Raw genomic sequence first — 15490 nt, forward strand, 5'->3', positions numbered from 1 at the left:
CTAAGGACAGAACATTCAGGGAACATTCCAATAGGCCGCAGAAAAGGCCGTTACCCAAGGTTCCATTCAGACAGGGAAGACACAGGATACTACAACATGTTAACAAACATTCAACATATGACACCCCTACCCTCACCTCCACTGCCTGTGAATGACTGAGAGCAACTTATATGTCACTCATTGGGGACTTCACATCCTAAGGGGGTGGTGCTTGTTCTGTATTTCCCTGAGAAAAACTCCTTGTAAGATTTAGTACATAGGCCCAAATTATAACATGGCGGTGATGTTAGAAACAAGTAGTGATTCCAGTACTGCTGGTTTTTTACCTCCTGCCAAATTTGAGGCATATCAGTGTACACGTCATGTGACATCCTTTGAGAAAACTGTGTGCAGTAAATGTAGCCTAATTATGAGGTGAAACACACCCTGAAAACCCTACCAATTATGTACGCCTACTCAATAGTTGGAGGTACAAATTGGAAAACCCCAGCCCACACATTCTTTTAAAACTGTTGTCAATGATGCAAAGAAATGTGCTGGGCCTTGGGGCATCCGTGCACAGTAGTGGTCAAATAGTGTGGGGGGGCTTCTAGAGTACTTTCTCTTCCTCCTGTTTCTTCTGCTCCTTCTTCTCTTAGCTGCGGGGTTCTGCAGAGTTCAGCTATTTCACCATTACTCTTTAATATTTATGTTCTCGCTCTAGACTTCTTCCTTCCCACTGGGTCTATTCTAAGCCTACGCAGATGACAAGCAGTTGGTGTAGAGAATTGACCCGAGCATGATTCTGTGGCATTACGTCTTAGGAATCGCCTTACTGGTGTGGGCTGCTGGATTAATGGCAATTGGCTGAAAACTAAATGCTGAGAAGACTGAGGTTATGGTTTTGGGCTGCTCATCAGATATTCAATCTTTGTGGACCAGTGATTTTTGGTCTGCCGCATTAGGAATTTAGGAATTAAGATCGCCTCATTCCTCTCCACGCTACCACAGGTTAGTGCCAGCTGTGTGGCTCTGCCCGCCTCAAATTAAGCACATTGAGAAAGGTGATCCAGTTTATCCCGACCCAACTCCGTAGTACAGTGGTCTCTGTAACCATTTCAGGGACGTTGGCTTATTGTAATTCCACTCTACTTGCTCAGCCAAAATTCTTGATCCAGCGTGTGCAAGTGCTGTAGAATTCTGCTGCATGCTTGGCACTGGGCCTGCCCAAGTTTGCCCCTGTGGCCTCAGTGCTACTGAGCTTACATTGGATCCCAGTGAAGGCACAGATCACATTTAAATCTTTGCGTACTGTCCACCAGGCCTGGTATGCAACCGGGGCACTCTACCTGCACGACACATTTTTCAAATATGTTCCATCGAGACAGCTATGCTTGGCTAATCAGTTACTGTTATCTGCACCCCAATATGCCGGGCCACTGTGGGGGAGGGCTTTTTCAGCGGCCGCTTCTACTCTGTGGAATTCTCTACCGTATTCCTGGCGCACTACTTCTGACCATCTGGCATTCAGGAGGGCACTGAAAACGTTTCACTTCCTTTAGGTGCGCGATGGTCTTTTCTCTTGCTTTTTCTCAGGGTGTCTCTTCTATTGTGTCCCTCACCGACTATCTTCCCAGTAGCGCCAAGATACCCTTGGGTCAAAATCACGCTCTATACATTCTAAATTCATTCATTCATTCATAATGTGCGAGGGAGAGGGCAACCTTCCCATCCCCTGAGCATTGTAGTTCACAGAAGCATCAACCCTAATCCTCTTGGGCATTACTGTACGTGGTGCAGTGGCGCGATGATCCCCTGCTCTACCTAATGCAGTGCCAGTCCCCACACAGGGAATTAATTTCATTTTCATAAGGTTCCATAAGTTAACATGCACATTTTCAGAAACACTGTATGCAGTGTTTCCGAAAATCTGTGTTGGCCACTGCAGGAAGAGCCATAACCTAATGCTGCAGAATCACTTAGATATCCGCATGCAGGAGTGGCAATTACCACGTGTATAAATCTGAGCCAAAGGTCCACCAAAGGTATTCAGAGGGCCACAGATTCAGCTAGGGCAGTGCAATAGGGGTTAAGTTGAATTGTATTATGAAAAGGGGCAGAAGGCTTGAGCAATTTCCTTATCAATGACATAGTTGCCAACATGATCCCTTCCAATCTGTAAGTAGAAACGATAGCAGTGTTAGTGTCTCTGAAATTAATTACCCACCTTAATAGTGACACCATGTGGGCCCTCTTTATGAGTGTGCCAGTCTGGAAAGAAGTGCCAGTAATAACAGTTACCGGCACCCTTTCCGGACCGGCAAACTACAACTCTGCCGGTAAGAGCTGTGAACTACCGGCAGGCCTGATGCTGGTAGTTCTGGACCCTACCGGCAGATGTTTCACTGAAGCATCCTCACCATTACTAACAGTGCCGATGCTTGAGGGTTCCCATTCTCCATGGGAAAGGGAACTTACTGGCTTTCCGCCGCCTGTTACAGCACCGGCCAACTACGGGTTTGCTGGTTAGGTGGCATAATGACCTCCAGCTGAAAGCTGGAGGTCATTCTCACAATTTACCAGCAAAAATCACCAGTATTACAGGTGCCGGTAATACTGGCAAAGTCGCCCATGGAGTCCAACGGAACTCCATGGAATGGGGATTTACACTGACTACCAGCACTCATAATCCGGCGGTAATTCTGCAGGACTGAGTGCTGGCAACGGTACTTCTGTTTTCCGCTATCCTGGCAGGTTTACCACCAGGATACTGGCAAACTTATAATGAGCTCCAATGCCTCGTATTCTGCATCAACATATGGGTTGCCATATGTTGAAAATGAATAATGCCTTTCCCCAGAACCTGTCTTTCTTAATTTTTTTGCAATACTACATGTCACAGTAAATGATGCTTCCGGCATTGGAGTTTGGTGTGCGCTGATGTGAGCAGGCTCCAGCTCTCCTCTCGCGTGTATGCATGCTCCTAATACTGGGATATTCATGGGGTCAGGCTGGTAGCATTGTTGCTATCTGCCTGAGCCTCCCAAAATGTGAAGGTAACCTTTGTGAATAAGGTGAACTGCCTGCTTTTGTCAACCAGTTCATCTTTATACAGAGAAAAATGTGTACTACCCAGTGATGATTTTCTTTTAAACGCCCATATGTGTTTTCAGCACATCAGTGCCTTGAATTTATCAACAAGCTGCTGCTCCCCCCTTCGTCCATGCTATGTGGTCGGGTTTTTGGCAGCCTTTTTTATGCAAGTGAGCTGGGAAAATCTTTGGACGCCATCTTTGTGAGGGACAAAGGGACCGCCCCATTTGCAGCCTCTATGTGTTACATTGCTCCAAAGGACTCTTTTTGCTCTAGAAAAGAGAGGGTGTTTGACTAATGGCGACCAACTCTCCTGCACTGTGGGCTGCTGGTAGCCTACTCAGGCTAGTCCTGCTTGATAACAAATTGTTACAAGAGCCATGCATCAACATTACACATATTTTAAGTATAAGGTACCTTAGGAATGAAGTATCCCCGGAAATGAACATCAGAGTTGGTGGCACGCGAGACGTTGAGTGGAAGAATGTTAGCAAATCTTTGAATTTCATGTAGCACTGCATCCGTGTAAGGCATGTTTCTCCGATCTTCCACCTTGGGCACTTGTCCGGGTTTAATAACATTATCAATTTCTTTGTGGACCTTTCCTACAAAAGAAAAGAAAAGAATCTTATTTTTTAAATGATCACAGGCTAGCGAACATCATGTTTGCTGCTGAATTATCCACTAATAATCGGTGAGTGTATATTGTTTTCATTAAAACAATGGGACTGATTCATAAAGAAGCAACTGTGGGTTAAAATTCACCTGCAGATGACTAATTCATTCATCCTGACTTCTTTCTCACTAACTCTTCTCTTTCCACGAGTAATTCAGGGGTAAGCCAGAGTAGCTCACAGTTACTTCTCTGTAAATTGTGATACCACTGTATTTAAGTCTCCTGAGGAATTCCCTGCACTGCCTAGATGAAAGGAAACATTTTAGACTGTTGCAATCACCAATACTTACAGCGATTAAGAGTAACAGTGAGGTGGATCTTGGTTCCATGTGGTTCACGCAGCAAGGTGTGTACATCTGTGCATACTCTCTCTCTTAGGGAGCGAATTAAAACCCAAAAATGGGATGGGTGGAGGGTGTGAATTAACCTTAATCACTGGCATTGCTCTGAACAGAATTCCACACTATTGATTTGTATCCCATCTCTGTCATTGCATATGCCAGCCATAGGCAATTCAGTCTTGGTCCCACAACCAAAGGGAACAGTCTTGCCTGAACTGCTAGACCGCGTCCCCCCTACCCCCGCACGGATACATAAGCAACCCTAGATGTGTGTTGACCTTGTTGTGCCTCATCAGTGAAGTGCAGGTTGGTTCCCTTTGGCAAAGTTACCAAGGGATGAAAATGTAATATTTCACTGTGTATGTTAAATTATTGAGAAACCACTTTGAATGACTGGCACAACCTGTCAATTGGGAAGAATACTTTTCAATCTTACGCAACAATCTTTTTTTTAATACCAGAAGAACTTAAAAGTGGAAACAGTATGTTATAGTGTTGGTTCCATGTTGTGTCTTAAGAGTCATAGATACATTGTTCAAAACATGTGTAACCAGACATATCGCCATTTCAATATATGCAGTTCACCATATGCAAACTGTCATGTAGATAGATTTCAGAATAGGTCTATGCCAACTACAAGAATCTCATGGTGTGTCTTATCGTCCAATCATTAGACAAACTCAATGTGTGTATTCCACCATACATTACACTGGCATATGTTTTGACAAATGGGGGTGTGGACACAGTATAAATAAAATGGCAGTGTCAAAATTACTCAACAGAAAAAATGAGGCCCTGGATAACATAAAAGAAGCATCTATTAAAGCAACCAATACTTGGCATCCGTGGCAATGAATGGCAGAATTTCTGAGAGTAACTCGCCCTCCACCAGGGGCCCCATTATCTAAATGTATCCTTTGTGAAAAAATAGAGCGGATGAATTTAACATATTACTAAAGTCATTTCTACATATGTGCTATATTCCCTACTGATAAATATGTAAACAAAGCTGCTTGTGATAATCATAAAGAAGAATCTAGTGGATACTAAATTCTTCTTCATGACTTTAAGAACAAAGCAGATACTACATTCTTCTTTATGACTTTAAGAACATAGTGGATACTAAATTCTTCTTCATGACTTTAAGAACAAAGCGGATACTACATTCTTCTTTATGACTTTAAGAACATAGCGGATACTAAATTCTTCTTCAAGACTTTAAGAACAAAGCGGATACTACATTCTTCTTTATGACTTTAAGAACATAGCGGATACTAAATTCTTCTTCATGACTTTAAGAACATAGCGGATACTACATTCTTCTTTATGACTTTAAGAACATAGCGGATACTATATTCTTCTTTACGACTTTAAGAACATAGCGTATACTAAATTCTTTATGACTTTAAGAATATAGCAGATACTAAAGTCTTCTTTATGACTATCACAAGAAGCTTTATTGACATGTTTATCAGTAGGGTATATTGCACATATGTTGAAGATGAGTCTGTGTGGTATTATGTTATAGGTCCTATGTTATCTTTTTCTGCATGCTTCTATATTCACTAAGAGGAATTGGATCTCTCCTACTTTTATTCCCGCCTCTGTGGTATAATTATTCATTTAGCATCACTTTTGCTGCTCGATTAATAGGGGATTGGGCAAATAGGCCTTTCCGAATCCATTATAGCGAAGGTAAAAATGAAGCAGAAAGCATTTGTGTTAGAATTTTAGCTGAATAACATAAAAACAAATGGAGCAAACACATTTGTTTTTTTTGTTATGCAGGAAACAAAGTACAAACCTCAGGGTGATTCATTTTTGCCCTAGTGCAAACATATTCAGATGATAAAGATTAGGATTAGCTGCTTGCTCTATTCCATATTACCTTCATGGCAAAACTGCTGATTTAAACACTGGTGCAAATGTAGGTAATTTCGATTATTCCTTATTTTTTTAAGAAGGTCTGGATTCTATTAATGGCCCAGGGGCAAATATTATGCAACAATATTTTTCTTTTTTCTACAGCAGTACAGAGAAAAAGAAAACCCTTCTGGATTCCTCTTGACTCCAAGTCCCATAAATCCAAACTGTGATCATCTCCCTCTCTACACCATCCCCTCTAAATAAGGCCCCGTAAAGTCCCCTCCATCCTTTGCCCTTCCTCTTTTTAATACTGTTCCGACCATGCAACTAATTTCAGTGAGAACACCAGCATAGCTATCATTCTCTGTGAACATCTTTATGTCAGAGGTCAAAGACTTCAACTTCTAAGAGACCTGCTACCCCGATTAACCGGCAGCTGAAGATCATGCAGAAAAAAAACAGGGAGGGACTTAAGTGGGGAGGATAATACTTACTGCAGTGCCATTAATAGAATCCCCACTCTGCTACATAAAACTAGGAGTAAACAACATTCCAAGGCACAGAGGCTTCCTATTATCTAGATTCACAGTCCCACCAGCTCTACAGGAACAGCATGCATCACAAGTTTGCATTGGAAAGATATACAGCCCTTTTCCCTCGATCAGTCGTTAGCCATGAGAAATTCTTCTAGCCTGACCCTAGCCTGAAAGGCCTTGGAAGCCATTGCTCTTCTAGCTGAATGGACTCAGAAGAGGAGATGTCCACCCTTGACCAAGCAATGACCCATCAGATACACCTAGCCAGAATGGGAGACGAGACAGGGGGATGGGTTTCCAAAAGGAAATAAATAACTCACCCATTTTATCTTTTGGGCCCACATTACTACGAATTCTACATTCTAGGAAAATGGACATGAGCATTTGGTGGAATTGTGACTTCTGACTAGGTAAAAGTATTAAATATCTAGCGTAGTTCAAACTTTAGCCTGGTCTGTGGGAGCACATGAAAAATAACACCTCCCAATACATAATGATATATCCTTTAGTTGTGGGGTGCCCAGTCCTGGGCCCACTTAAATAATGTGCAGGGCAACCCCTGCAAAAAAATCCTGGCTACGCTAGTGTAAGTGAAACATTAGTTAGATGGAAGCAGAATGTGTAGTCTCTGTAATCAATCAGAAAAGGCAGATGTTGTATCAAACAGGAAGGGACTATCTCTGACTTCACTCATTTGAACACAAAAAACAAGTTTCTCAAAAAACAAACAGTGAAGAGAAAATGGCAGTGAACATCCACCTTTGACCTGGCCATGATTAAAACACCATCCATGAAAACTAAACAAATGAGCACCACTGATGAACAGATATGCTTCCCCCACCTTGAAGCACCAGGGAGTCAAAGTCAGGCCGAACAGGAGGACTTTGACCAGTACTGCTTTCCTTCCCAGTAAAACTGCAGAAACTCCCTGTGCTCGAAACATATCGGGACAGTCATGAAGGCATCCTTTAGAGCCAACCTGATGAGAAGATCGCCTGCACATACAATGTCCCTTAAATATCGGTAGATGATAAAGCTGTTGAGAACCCTCATGTTTAAGACTGGATGAAACCCTGTGCCCTTCTGTGCACCAGAAAAGTATTGCTGACTACACCTGCAGGGATAAACCTGCTTCTTTCTATTGAACTCTACTCCAATTTCCTGGGAGAATGATGTTACTCCTGTGACACCAAGATCTCCCTCATGGGGACAGACATCTGAGGTATCCCGACAAAATCTATTCTGAATCCCTGCACAGCTTGCAAGACTAATGGGTCCTGAGAGATGCAAAATCGCTCATTGATGAAAATGACTGTGACAGTGTCTGTGTCACGGGCAGCTAGCATCCCGGGCGTACGCGGTATATCGTTGAAAGGGCCGCTCTTGGACCTGTGGAAGTCCTGCCTCACCCAAGGGCTTTTGAGGGAGCGGAACTTTACCGGGATTCTCCTTCCCATTTTGACCAAGGGCCTAACTCTCCGTTGCCATTTTCAGAGGTGGTCAGGAGTTCCTTATTCAGCTTAACGGGCGAACACTCACTTGCTTATACACCCGCACGTGCATTCTGTTCATTGGGACACTGTGTCCGCGGGGCTTGACTCCTCGCCAGGAAGTGTCATTACAACAAGGCAGTATGGCAACCCACTAGGATGGAAGGGGGCGGGCTACTAGTGATTTGTGGAGGGCCGTTTACAACAGAGGCTGTGATTGGTCTGCTGTATCACTGCCCCCATAAAGCCTGTAGTCAATCATAGCCTGATGAGAGACCGTTCTAATCTCTGCAGGTGACTCTTCGAGGCAAGAGGCGGGAATGAGACGACTATCGTTGGGCATATGAGGATTAGCAAGGCTGACCTGAGAAGTCACCAGTACTACAGTCTGCAAAGCCAGGAGCAGAAACCACGGATTCTGAAGCAAGTTTCCTGAGCTGACTATTTTCCAATACAGTACCTGCCCTTAATAAAGTTACTTGTTTTGTTCAGGCAAGGCTGTCTGCCCTCGTTCTTCCACAAAGTGGTGACAGCAGTGGGATTAGGAGACACGCAATGGAAGGGGTCATCAAAACGCTCAACTTCAGCAGCTGCTGCAAGTACAGAGCCATCAGGCACTGGTAGACCACCAGGCCTTCCAACAGGCCATCCAAATCTGGACAGAAGTAAGTGTGGGGAAAAAAGTGGTGGTTCACTAATCCCAATTTAATGCGTGCATGGGGACGTTAAGTGCTATCCCTCTAAAGTAGTGAATGTAAAAGTAAACAACACTAGTTCTGACGTGCGAGTTGCCATAATGCCTTTGCTGCCATCTCCTGTCCTATTGGGAACTGACCTTCCTTCATTTAGCGAGTGTGTCAAGGACCTGGAGTGGTTGGGCGAAAGCCCCTTTTTCTGGTGTGGAAGTGAGTAAACCCAAAATGAGACAGCCTTTAAAGAGCCGCCGGGAGGTGAGGACGATAAAAAGAGAATGGACCGAATCTAGAGCCATCGGTTGTCTCACGGACTGGTTGAGTGATGGGGAGCAGGCAACCATTACAGGTGAGACTGCTAAAGACACCACTTTACAAAGAGTGTGGGAACAGGCCCTCCCTGAGCGACCACCAGGCTCCACTACACCATGGTTCAAGGAGAAAAAGGGGTTGTTCTACCGAGTGATACTCGACAAAGCAAGCCACGAACTAGAACAACTGTTCGTACCAAGGGGATACCGGGAAGTTGTCCTTAAACTAGCGCATGATGAGACCACAGGGGGACATTTGGGTACTGAGAAAATGCAATAGAAACGTTTGAAAAGCTTCTACTGGCTGAAGATATATTGTGATATAAGCTGGTATTGCTAGGAGTACCCTACCTGCCAATAATCAAGCACATATAGAACCCCATGAGCTCCAAAGCAACAGCAGCCTCTAACTAAAGAACGCTTACTGGGGATCGGTATGGACATCATAGGACCTCTGGAAACTACCAGCCATGGCTACCAATAGTGCTGGTGGTAGTTGACTATGCAACACGCTACCCAGAAGCCTTTCCTATGTGAAGAACCAGCACGACCCAGGTGTGCAACCTCCTGGTTCCTTTGTTTGCCAGGGTTGGTATAGCCAGAACAATCGACACTGATCAGGTACGGAACTTTGTTTCAACCGTCATGAAATCCGTATGTCAACAACTGAGGATCAAACAGATCAGACCTTCGGTCTACCATCCCCAGACTGACGGATTGGTAGAATGATATAACAAAACAATAAAACAGATACTGAATAAAGTCACAACTCCAACGGATGCAAACTGGGATTGCATTCTTCCTTGGGTCCTCGTGGTATTGCGCAACACTCCCAAGTCATCTACTGGATTTTCCCCATTCGAGTTATTTTTCGGTCACAAATCCTGAATGGTCATCAACATTGTCTGGGAAGAGTGGGAGAACCAGGAAAAAGAGCAACCTTTAACCTACTGTGTTCTCGAATTAAGGTTCCACCTGGTCAAACTTCAATTGATGGTGGGCGCTGTTGCACACGGAACAACATGGCGGCGTCCGTGTAAGCTCCGGCGATATCCTGGGCCACAAAGCCTGCTTATAACATTTATACGCTCCGGTTCGGCACAAATTTTAAGGGAAACATGCTTCAGTGAACCAAGACCACCCACACGAAATCTTGGGAAAAAAGGTACAGCGGTTCGCAGGATCGGGACTCTGTAGCTGAGTGGGACTCGGTGTGGCGCACTCGCACAAGATCGAGAGGGGGAGCCCGGGGCGGGAGCAGTAAAAGCGGAGGCGGAACCCGATGCACGGAGACCGCTCGGCGCGGAGGGAAATGTTGTGGGTGCTCCGCTCCTCGTAGAGCGCCCTGCCGACCCCCTGCCGCCCACAACAAAGCGACTTCCCCACACAAGAGGAGAATATCTGAGAACCCGGCCCACAGTGGAAAGGTAGGCCGCACAGCCGTTGCAGCGTGTCACCGCTGGGTTGCGGGTGGGACCGCGGTTCAACTGACGAGTTGGGAAGGCGGGCGAGCGGACGACTGTCGACCTACCGGTGCTGGCCTTAAGAGACTGATGATTGAAACCGGGGTTTGGGACAGCTCCCCCCGCATCTAAAGAGTGACTAAATAAGGGGCGCAAATAACATTGCCTCCCCCCTGCCACAGAGGTGACACGATACTACACAAACCCGCGCCTCGGCGACCCCACGGAGTGAAGCCAATGCAACCCACACTGAACTGGACTTGAACAAATCCCCCGGTCGGCCGATAACACCCCGATCCTGGCAGAGAACTACGCAAGGAATATCGAGACACCGACCAAACCCATGCTACGTGAATATAATAACAAGGTATACAGAGGAGACATACACCGGCATAGCTCCCAGACCAGAGACAATGCCCAAAAGCTTTGGCCCGAAAAGGAACAAGGGTACAATTGAGAAATACACAACCACAATGCCGAAAGGTTCTGAGCCTGAGGAAGAAGAGGCAATGCTAATACAGGTTGAACAGACCCCTGCTGTCTCCATGATGGACCCACAAGCGGTGTTCCAAGCTATGCAACAGGGATTTGCGACGCTAACAGACAAGATGGACGGAATCACGGCAAGTGTTGCAAGCATCAAAACACAGTTTGACAAAACGACGTCTCGCATGACGGAGGTAGAAGCCAGAATATCAGGAGTAGAAGACAAGATGGAAACACTGCAGAACACGGTGTCCACGATGGCCATTGAACTGGGGACAGTTAAATCTAAGTGTGAAGACTTAGAGGCGAGATCAAGGAGGAATAATATCCGTATAATAGGTGTTCCGGAAGAGGCAATTAAAGGAACGATGGAGAAAGCGGTGGAAAATCTTCTGCGAACACTGCTAGGAGAACCAGGATGGTCGCCAGTATTCATGGTGGAAAGGGCGCACAGAACATTGGCCCCAAAACCGAAACCAGGAGCATACCCCAGGCCCATTATAGCTTGTATACTTAATTATAGAGACAGAGACCTGATCCTAAAAACTGCACGAGAAAAACAGGAGCTTAAGTGGGAAACCAGCACAATACACATCTACCCAGACTTCACCCTAGCAGTCCAGCAGGAGAGAAAGCTTTTCACAGGAATCAAAAAGATGCTGCGTGATCGGCAAATGCAATATGCAATGCTCTACCCTGCCAGACTCAAGATCCAACATCAAAATAAGGCGTACTTTTTTACATTTCCTGAGGAAGCCGCGACCTTCATAGAGACGCACATACCGCTGAATAAAGGTCAATCCTGAAATGGAAGTAAAATCAATAGGAGAAATTTGAGTCAACTTCGCAGACATTATGATCAAGTAGAAAACAGGACCAGCGAAGAGACAGCTCCAAGTCAGGAGCCGCATACTACGGATGTCGAGAAACAACAAGAAGAAACATAACACAAATGCTGATTCGAAGATGCTAACTAAAGGAGAGCAACAGACCAGAACTGGAGACAACGCTGATAATAATGGATGGCTTGGGCACAGGAAACGCAGCTGCCCCCCCTGTAGCAGGTGCTAGAGAAGATGTGGGGTGGGAAGATGGGAGGAAATCAAGGCACGGTTGAAGTTCGGGGAACTGTGAGGGAGGGGGGAGGGAAAAGACTGGGGGAGTTTGATTATTGTTTAAAAAAGCAAGGTTGTAAGCACAAAAAGCACACAGGTACCAGGCACAGAAACTCTCAGGCCAAAATACAGACATATAGAGACACACAACATCGCAAATACTATATAGATAATGGATAAGCCTAACACCGAAACTATCAATGCTCTGAGCTGGAATGTCAGGGGGTTGGGACCTAGGATTAAGACAAAGAAGATCATGGCTTACCTCAATAGACAAAAAGCCAAAATAAATTTCCTCCAGGAGACACATATAGGCCCTCAACAGGGCGACCAATTGATTTCGAATTGGGGCACTCATCAATACTTCACGACCTACACCACTAGGGCAAGGGGGGTGGCGATACTAATACACAAAACAAATCTGTTCGTATGTAAAGGGACTGAACGCGACCCCGATGGGAGATGTGTTATAGTACATGGTATGCTATACGACAAAGAAATAGTTTTTCTGAACATATATGGCCCAAATATTGACCAACCCGAATTCTACACCACAGTGTTTGAAAAATTAGCGAGATACCCCACAGCTCGGGTAATATGTGGTGGGGACTTCAACACAATTCTGGACGTACAGTTAGATCGTACGTCAACAAAAACCAGAACACTAACCAAGGCAGCACAGACAATAAACACACAAATGACAGATCTGCAATTAAAAGATGTCTGGAGAACGCTAAACCCTACTGGCAGAGAATACACATACTACTCAACAGTCCACGATATGCATTCCAGGATCGACTTGTGGTTAATAGACACGGATAGCATGGCCTGGGTTACGAAATCTCACATATACCCCAGAACCTACTCTGACCACTCACCGATACAACTAACATTGCAAATCATGAACAAGGCCACTCCAAGATCGCCATGGAGGTTTAAACCAGCAGCACTAAGGGACGTAGTATACAAAAACTCGATGGCGCAATATGTGCAGGACTATTTTGAGATCAACGAGCACTCAGTCTCAACTCAGGCCACGCTTTGGCAAGCGTTTAAAGTCTGTATAAGGGGCCAATCGCTATCCATTGAAGGGGGAATCCTCAAAGACATCAGGGCCAAATTAGAGAGGCTTGAGACGCAATTAGCATCACTACAAACCCAATATGCCGCGACCCCGACCCCCCAATTGGGTGCTGAAATTAAGACTAAACTGGAGCAGTACCGGGATGCGGCAGACCAAGAGATAAGATACTTTGATAGGCCTATAGCAGCACGTAGATACGGGGAGGGAGAGCGCCCTGGTAAATTACTGGCCAGAACAGTACGTGGAGAAAGTGGACCCACTAGCATACCCTGTATACAAATAGATGATGGTACGGTGTCCACAGACCAGAATGAAGTGAAAGGCACGTTTTATAAATTCTATAAAGAATTATACTCCCCCCAGGGCACAGACATCGAGATTGAACAATACCTCTCCAAGATACCAACAACACTTATATCAGAATCTACTAGAGAATTACTAGAGGCACCCATTACGGAGGCCGAAATACATGAAGCAATTAAAGCTCTTCCCAATGGAAAAGCTCCGGGCGCAGATGGGCTAGGAGCAGAGTTCTATAAGGAGTTTAGTCAAGTCCTTACACCCAGACTGCATGCTGTCTGGAAGGAAGCTCTGGAAATAGGAGAACTCCCCGAAACCACCAGAGAAGCAATAATCACGCTTCTACTGAAGCCCGGTAAACCAGCTACAGAATGTGGATCATATTGCCCATTATCACTAATAAACACTGACGCCAAGATCCTTGCCAAAATACTTGCTACGAGACTCACACCATATATGCCATACATGGTACATGAAGACCAGGCCGGGTTTATAACAGGTAGATCCACAGCCACTAATATTAGACGATGCCATCATATAATGACCTCCATTCCTGCCACCACTCAAGGGATAGCGGTGTCCCTAGACATGAGAAAAGCCTTCGATACAGTCTCATGGCCCTTTCTATTTGGAGTACTGCGAAACTACGGGTTTGGCCCACAATTTATAAAGTGGATCGGGGTGCTATATACTCGGCCTCACGCGAGGATAAAAGTGAATGGAGCCCTCACGGGCATACTGGAGCTGTTGGGAGGCACCAGACAAGGTTGCCCGCTCTCCCCCTTGCTCTTTGCCCTAGTTATAGAACCACTGGCAGATATCCTCAGGTCTCGTTACAGCTCGTTTGGGATATGGCTTGAAGGCAAACTGCAAATTATAACGCTATATGCAGATGACTTTCTTTTATACCTAAACTACCCAGACAGAACGCTCGGCAAGATCCTGGCAGAAGTAGAAATATTTGACGAATACTCAGGACTACACCTCAACCCCCACAAATCTGAAATATTCCCGCTCACAGACGCCACACCACAACCCCGGAATCTTCACAGACTTATAAGGAGTCCGATACACATAGTGTATCTAGGGGCCCACATAGCCAGAACGGCCCAACTATCCCGAGCATTAAATTACACGACACTAGCAGACACCCTTTGCTCTAAAATGAAACGATGGAGTGTACTCCCAATATCAATGGCGGGACGATTAGCCTTAATCAAAATGGTGATACTACCGAAACTTTTCTACCTCTTTAGCACGGTTCCGGTGTGGCCCGGCCGCGCTCTGTTCACCAAAATCAATAGCGCCTGCGCAAATTTTGCTTGGGGCGGACACCCCAGACTAAGCTCGAGAGTCCTGACAGACACATATCCAAGGGGAGGACTGATGGCACCGGACATGGAACTTTATTACTTGACGGCACAGTCACAACAGGCGGCAAGATGGGCCACATACTTTCTTAACCCTGCTGACGTTTCCCAGTCGCTACAAGAGAGAGAGGCGATAGGGGCGCAGCAAAGAATGTCCAGACCCACCCCGAAACAATACAATACAATCAACCCCTCCAAAGTCACATCCACGGCATGGCCCAGAATCACTGACATATATGGGGCCAGTAAACTATATCATCCAAGCATGCCAATATGGGGAGATCCATACACATCACTCAGTGTTTATAGTGAAATAGCAAGGCACTGGAGCGCTAAAGGCATCACACAGTGGGGCCAGTTATTCTTGGACCAACATTTTATATCTTGGGAGGATATTAAGGATACACTGGGAGACACACATACACACAAACAGCAATACCACAAGGTTGCAGCCATGGCACAACAAACCCACCCAACATTTCCAGAAGAACCAGAAATAAATATGGCATTAGGCTATATATTCACAGGAGGTACCCAAAAGGTCACTGCCTCTACGCTGTACAAAACTATAATACAAACACGCCCTGCGATAAACCACACAGCTAAAGGGAGATGGGAACAGGATTTGGGGCAACTGATAGACGATCAAGAGTGGTCTCGGATTTGCGCACTGACTAAAGGGATATCG

The 15490-nt window shown here is 45.4% G+C and overlaps 1 protein-coding gene across 1 annotated transcript in view; it reads right to left on the reverse strand.

Annotated features, from left to right (window-relative positions):
- The window catches only part of CYP2W1 (cytochrome P450 family 2 subfamily W member 1), a 173249-nt gene that overhangs the window by 11692 nt on the left and 146067 nt on the right, over positions 1-15490 (reverse strand). Inside the window, exon 7 of the mRNA XM_069646468.1 lies at positions 3490-3677. Within this exon, the coding sequence (XP_069502569.1) occupies positions 3490-3677 (188 nt within the window). The remainder of the gene's footprint in view (positions 1-3489; positions 3678-15490) is intronic.

The sequence above is a fragment of the Ambystoma mexicanum genome, chromosome 2q, assembly GCF_040938575.1.
Source record: "Ambystoma mexicanum isolate Mex_15411 chromosome 2q, UKY_AmexF1_1, whole genome shotgun sequence".
NCBI lineage: Eukaryota > Metazoa > Chordata > Amphibia > Caudata > Ambystomatidae > Ambystoma > Ambystoma mexicanum.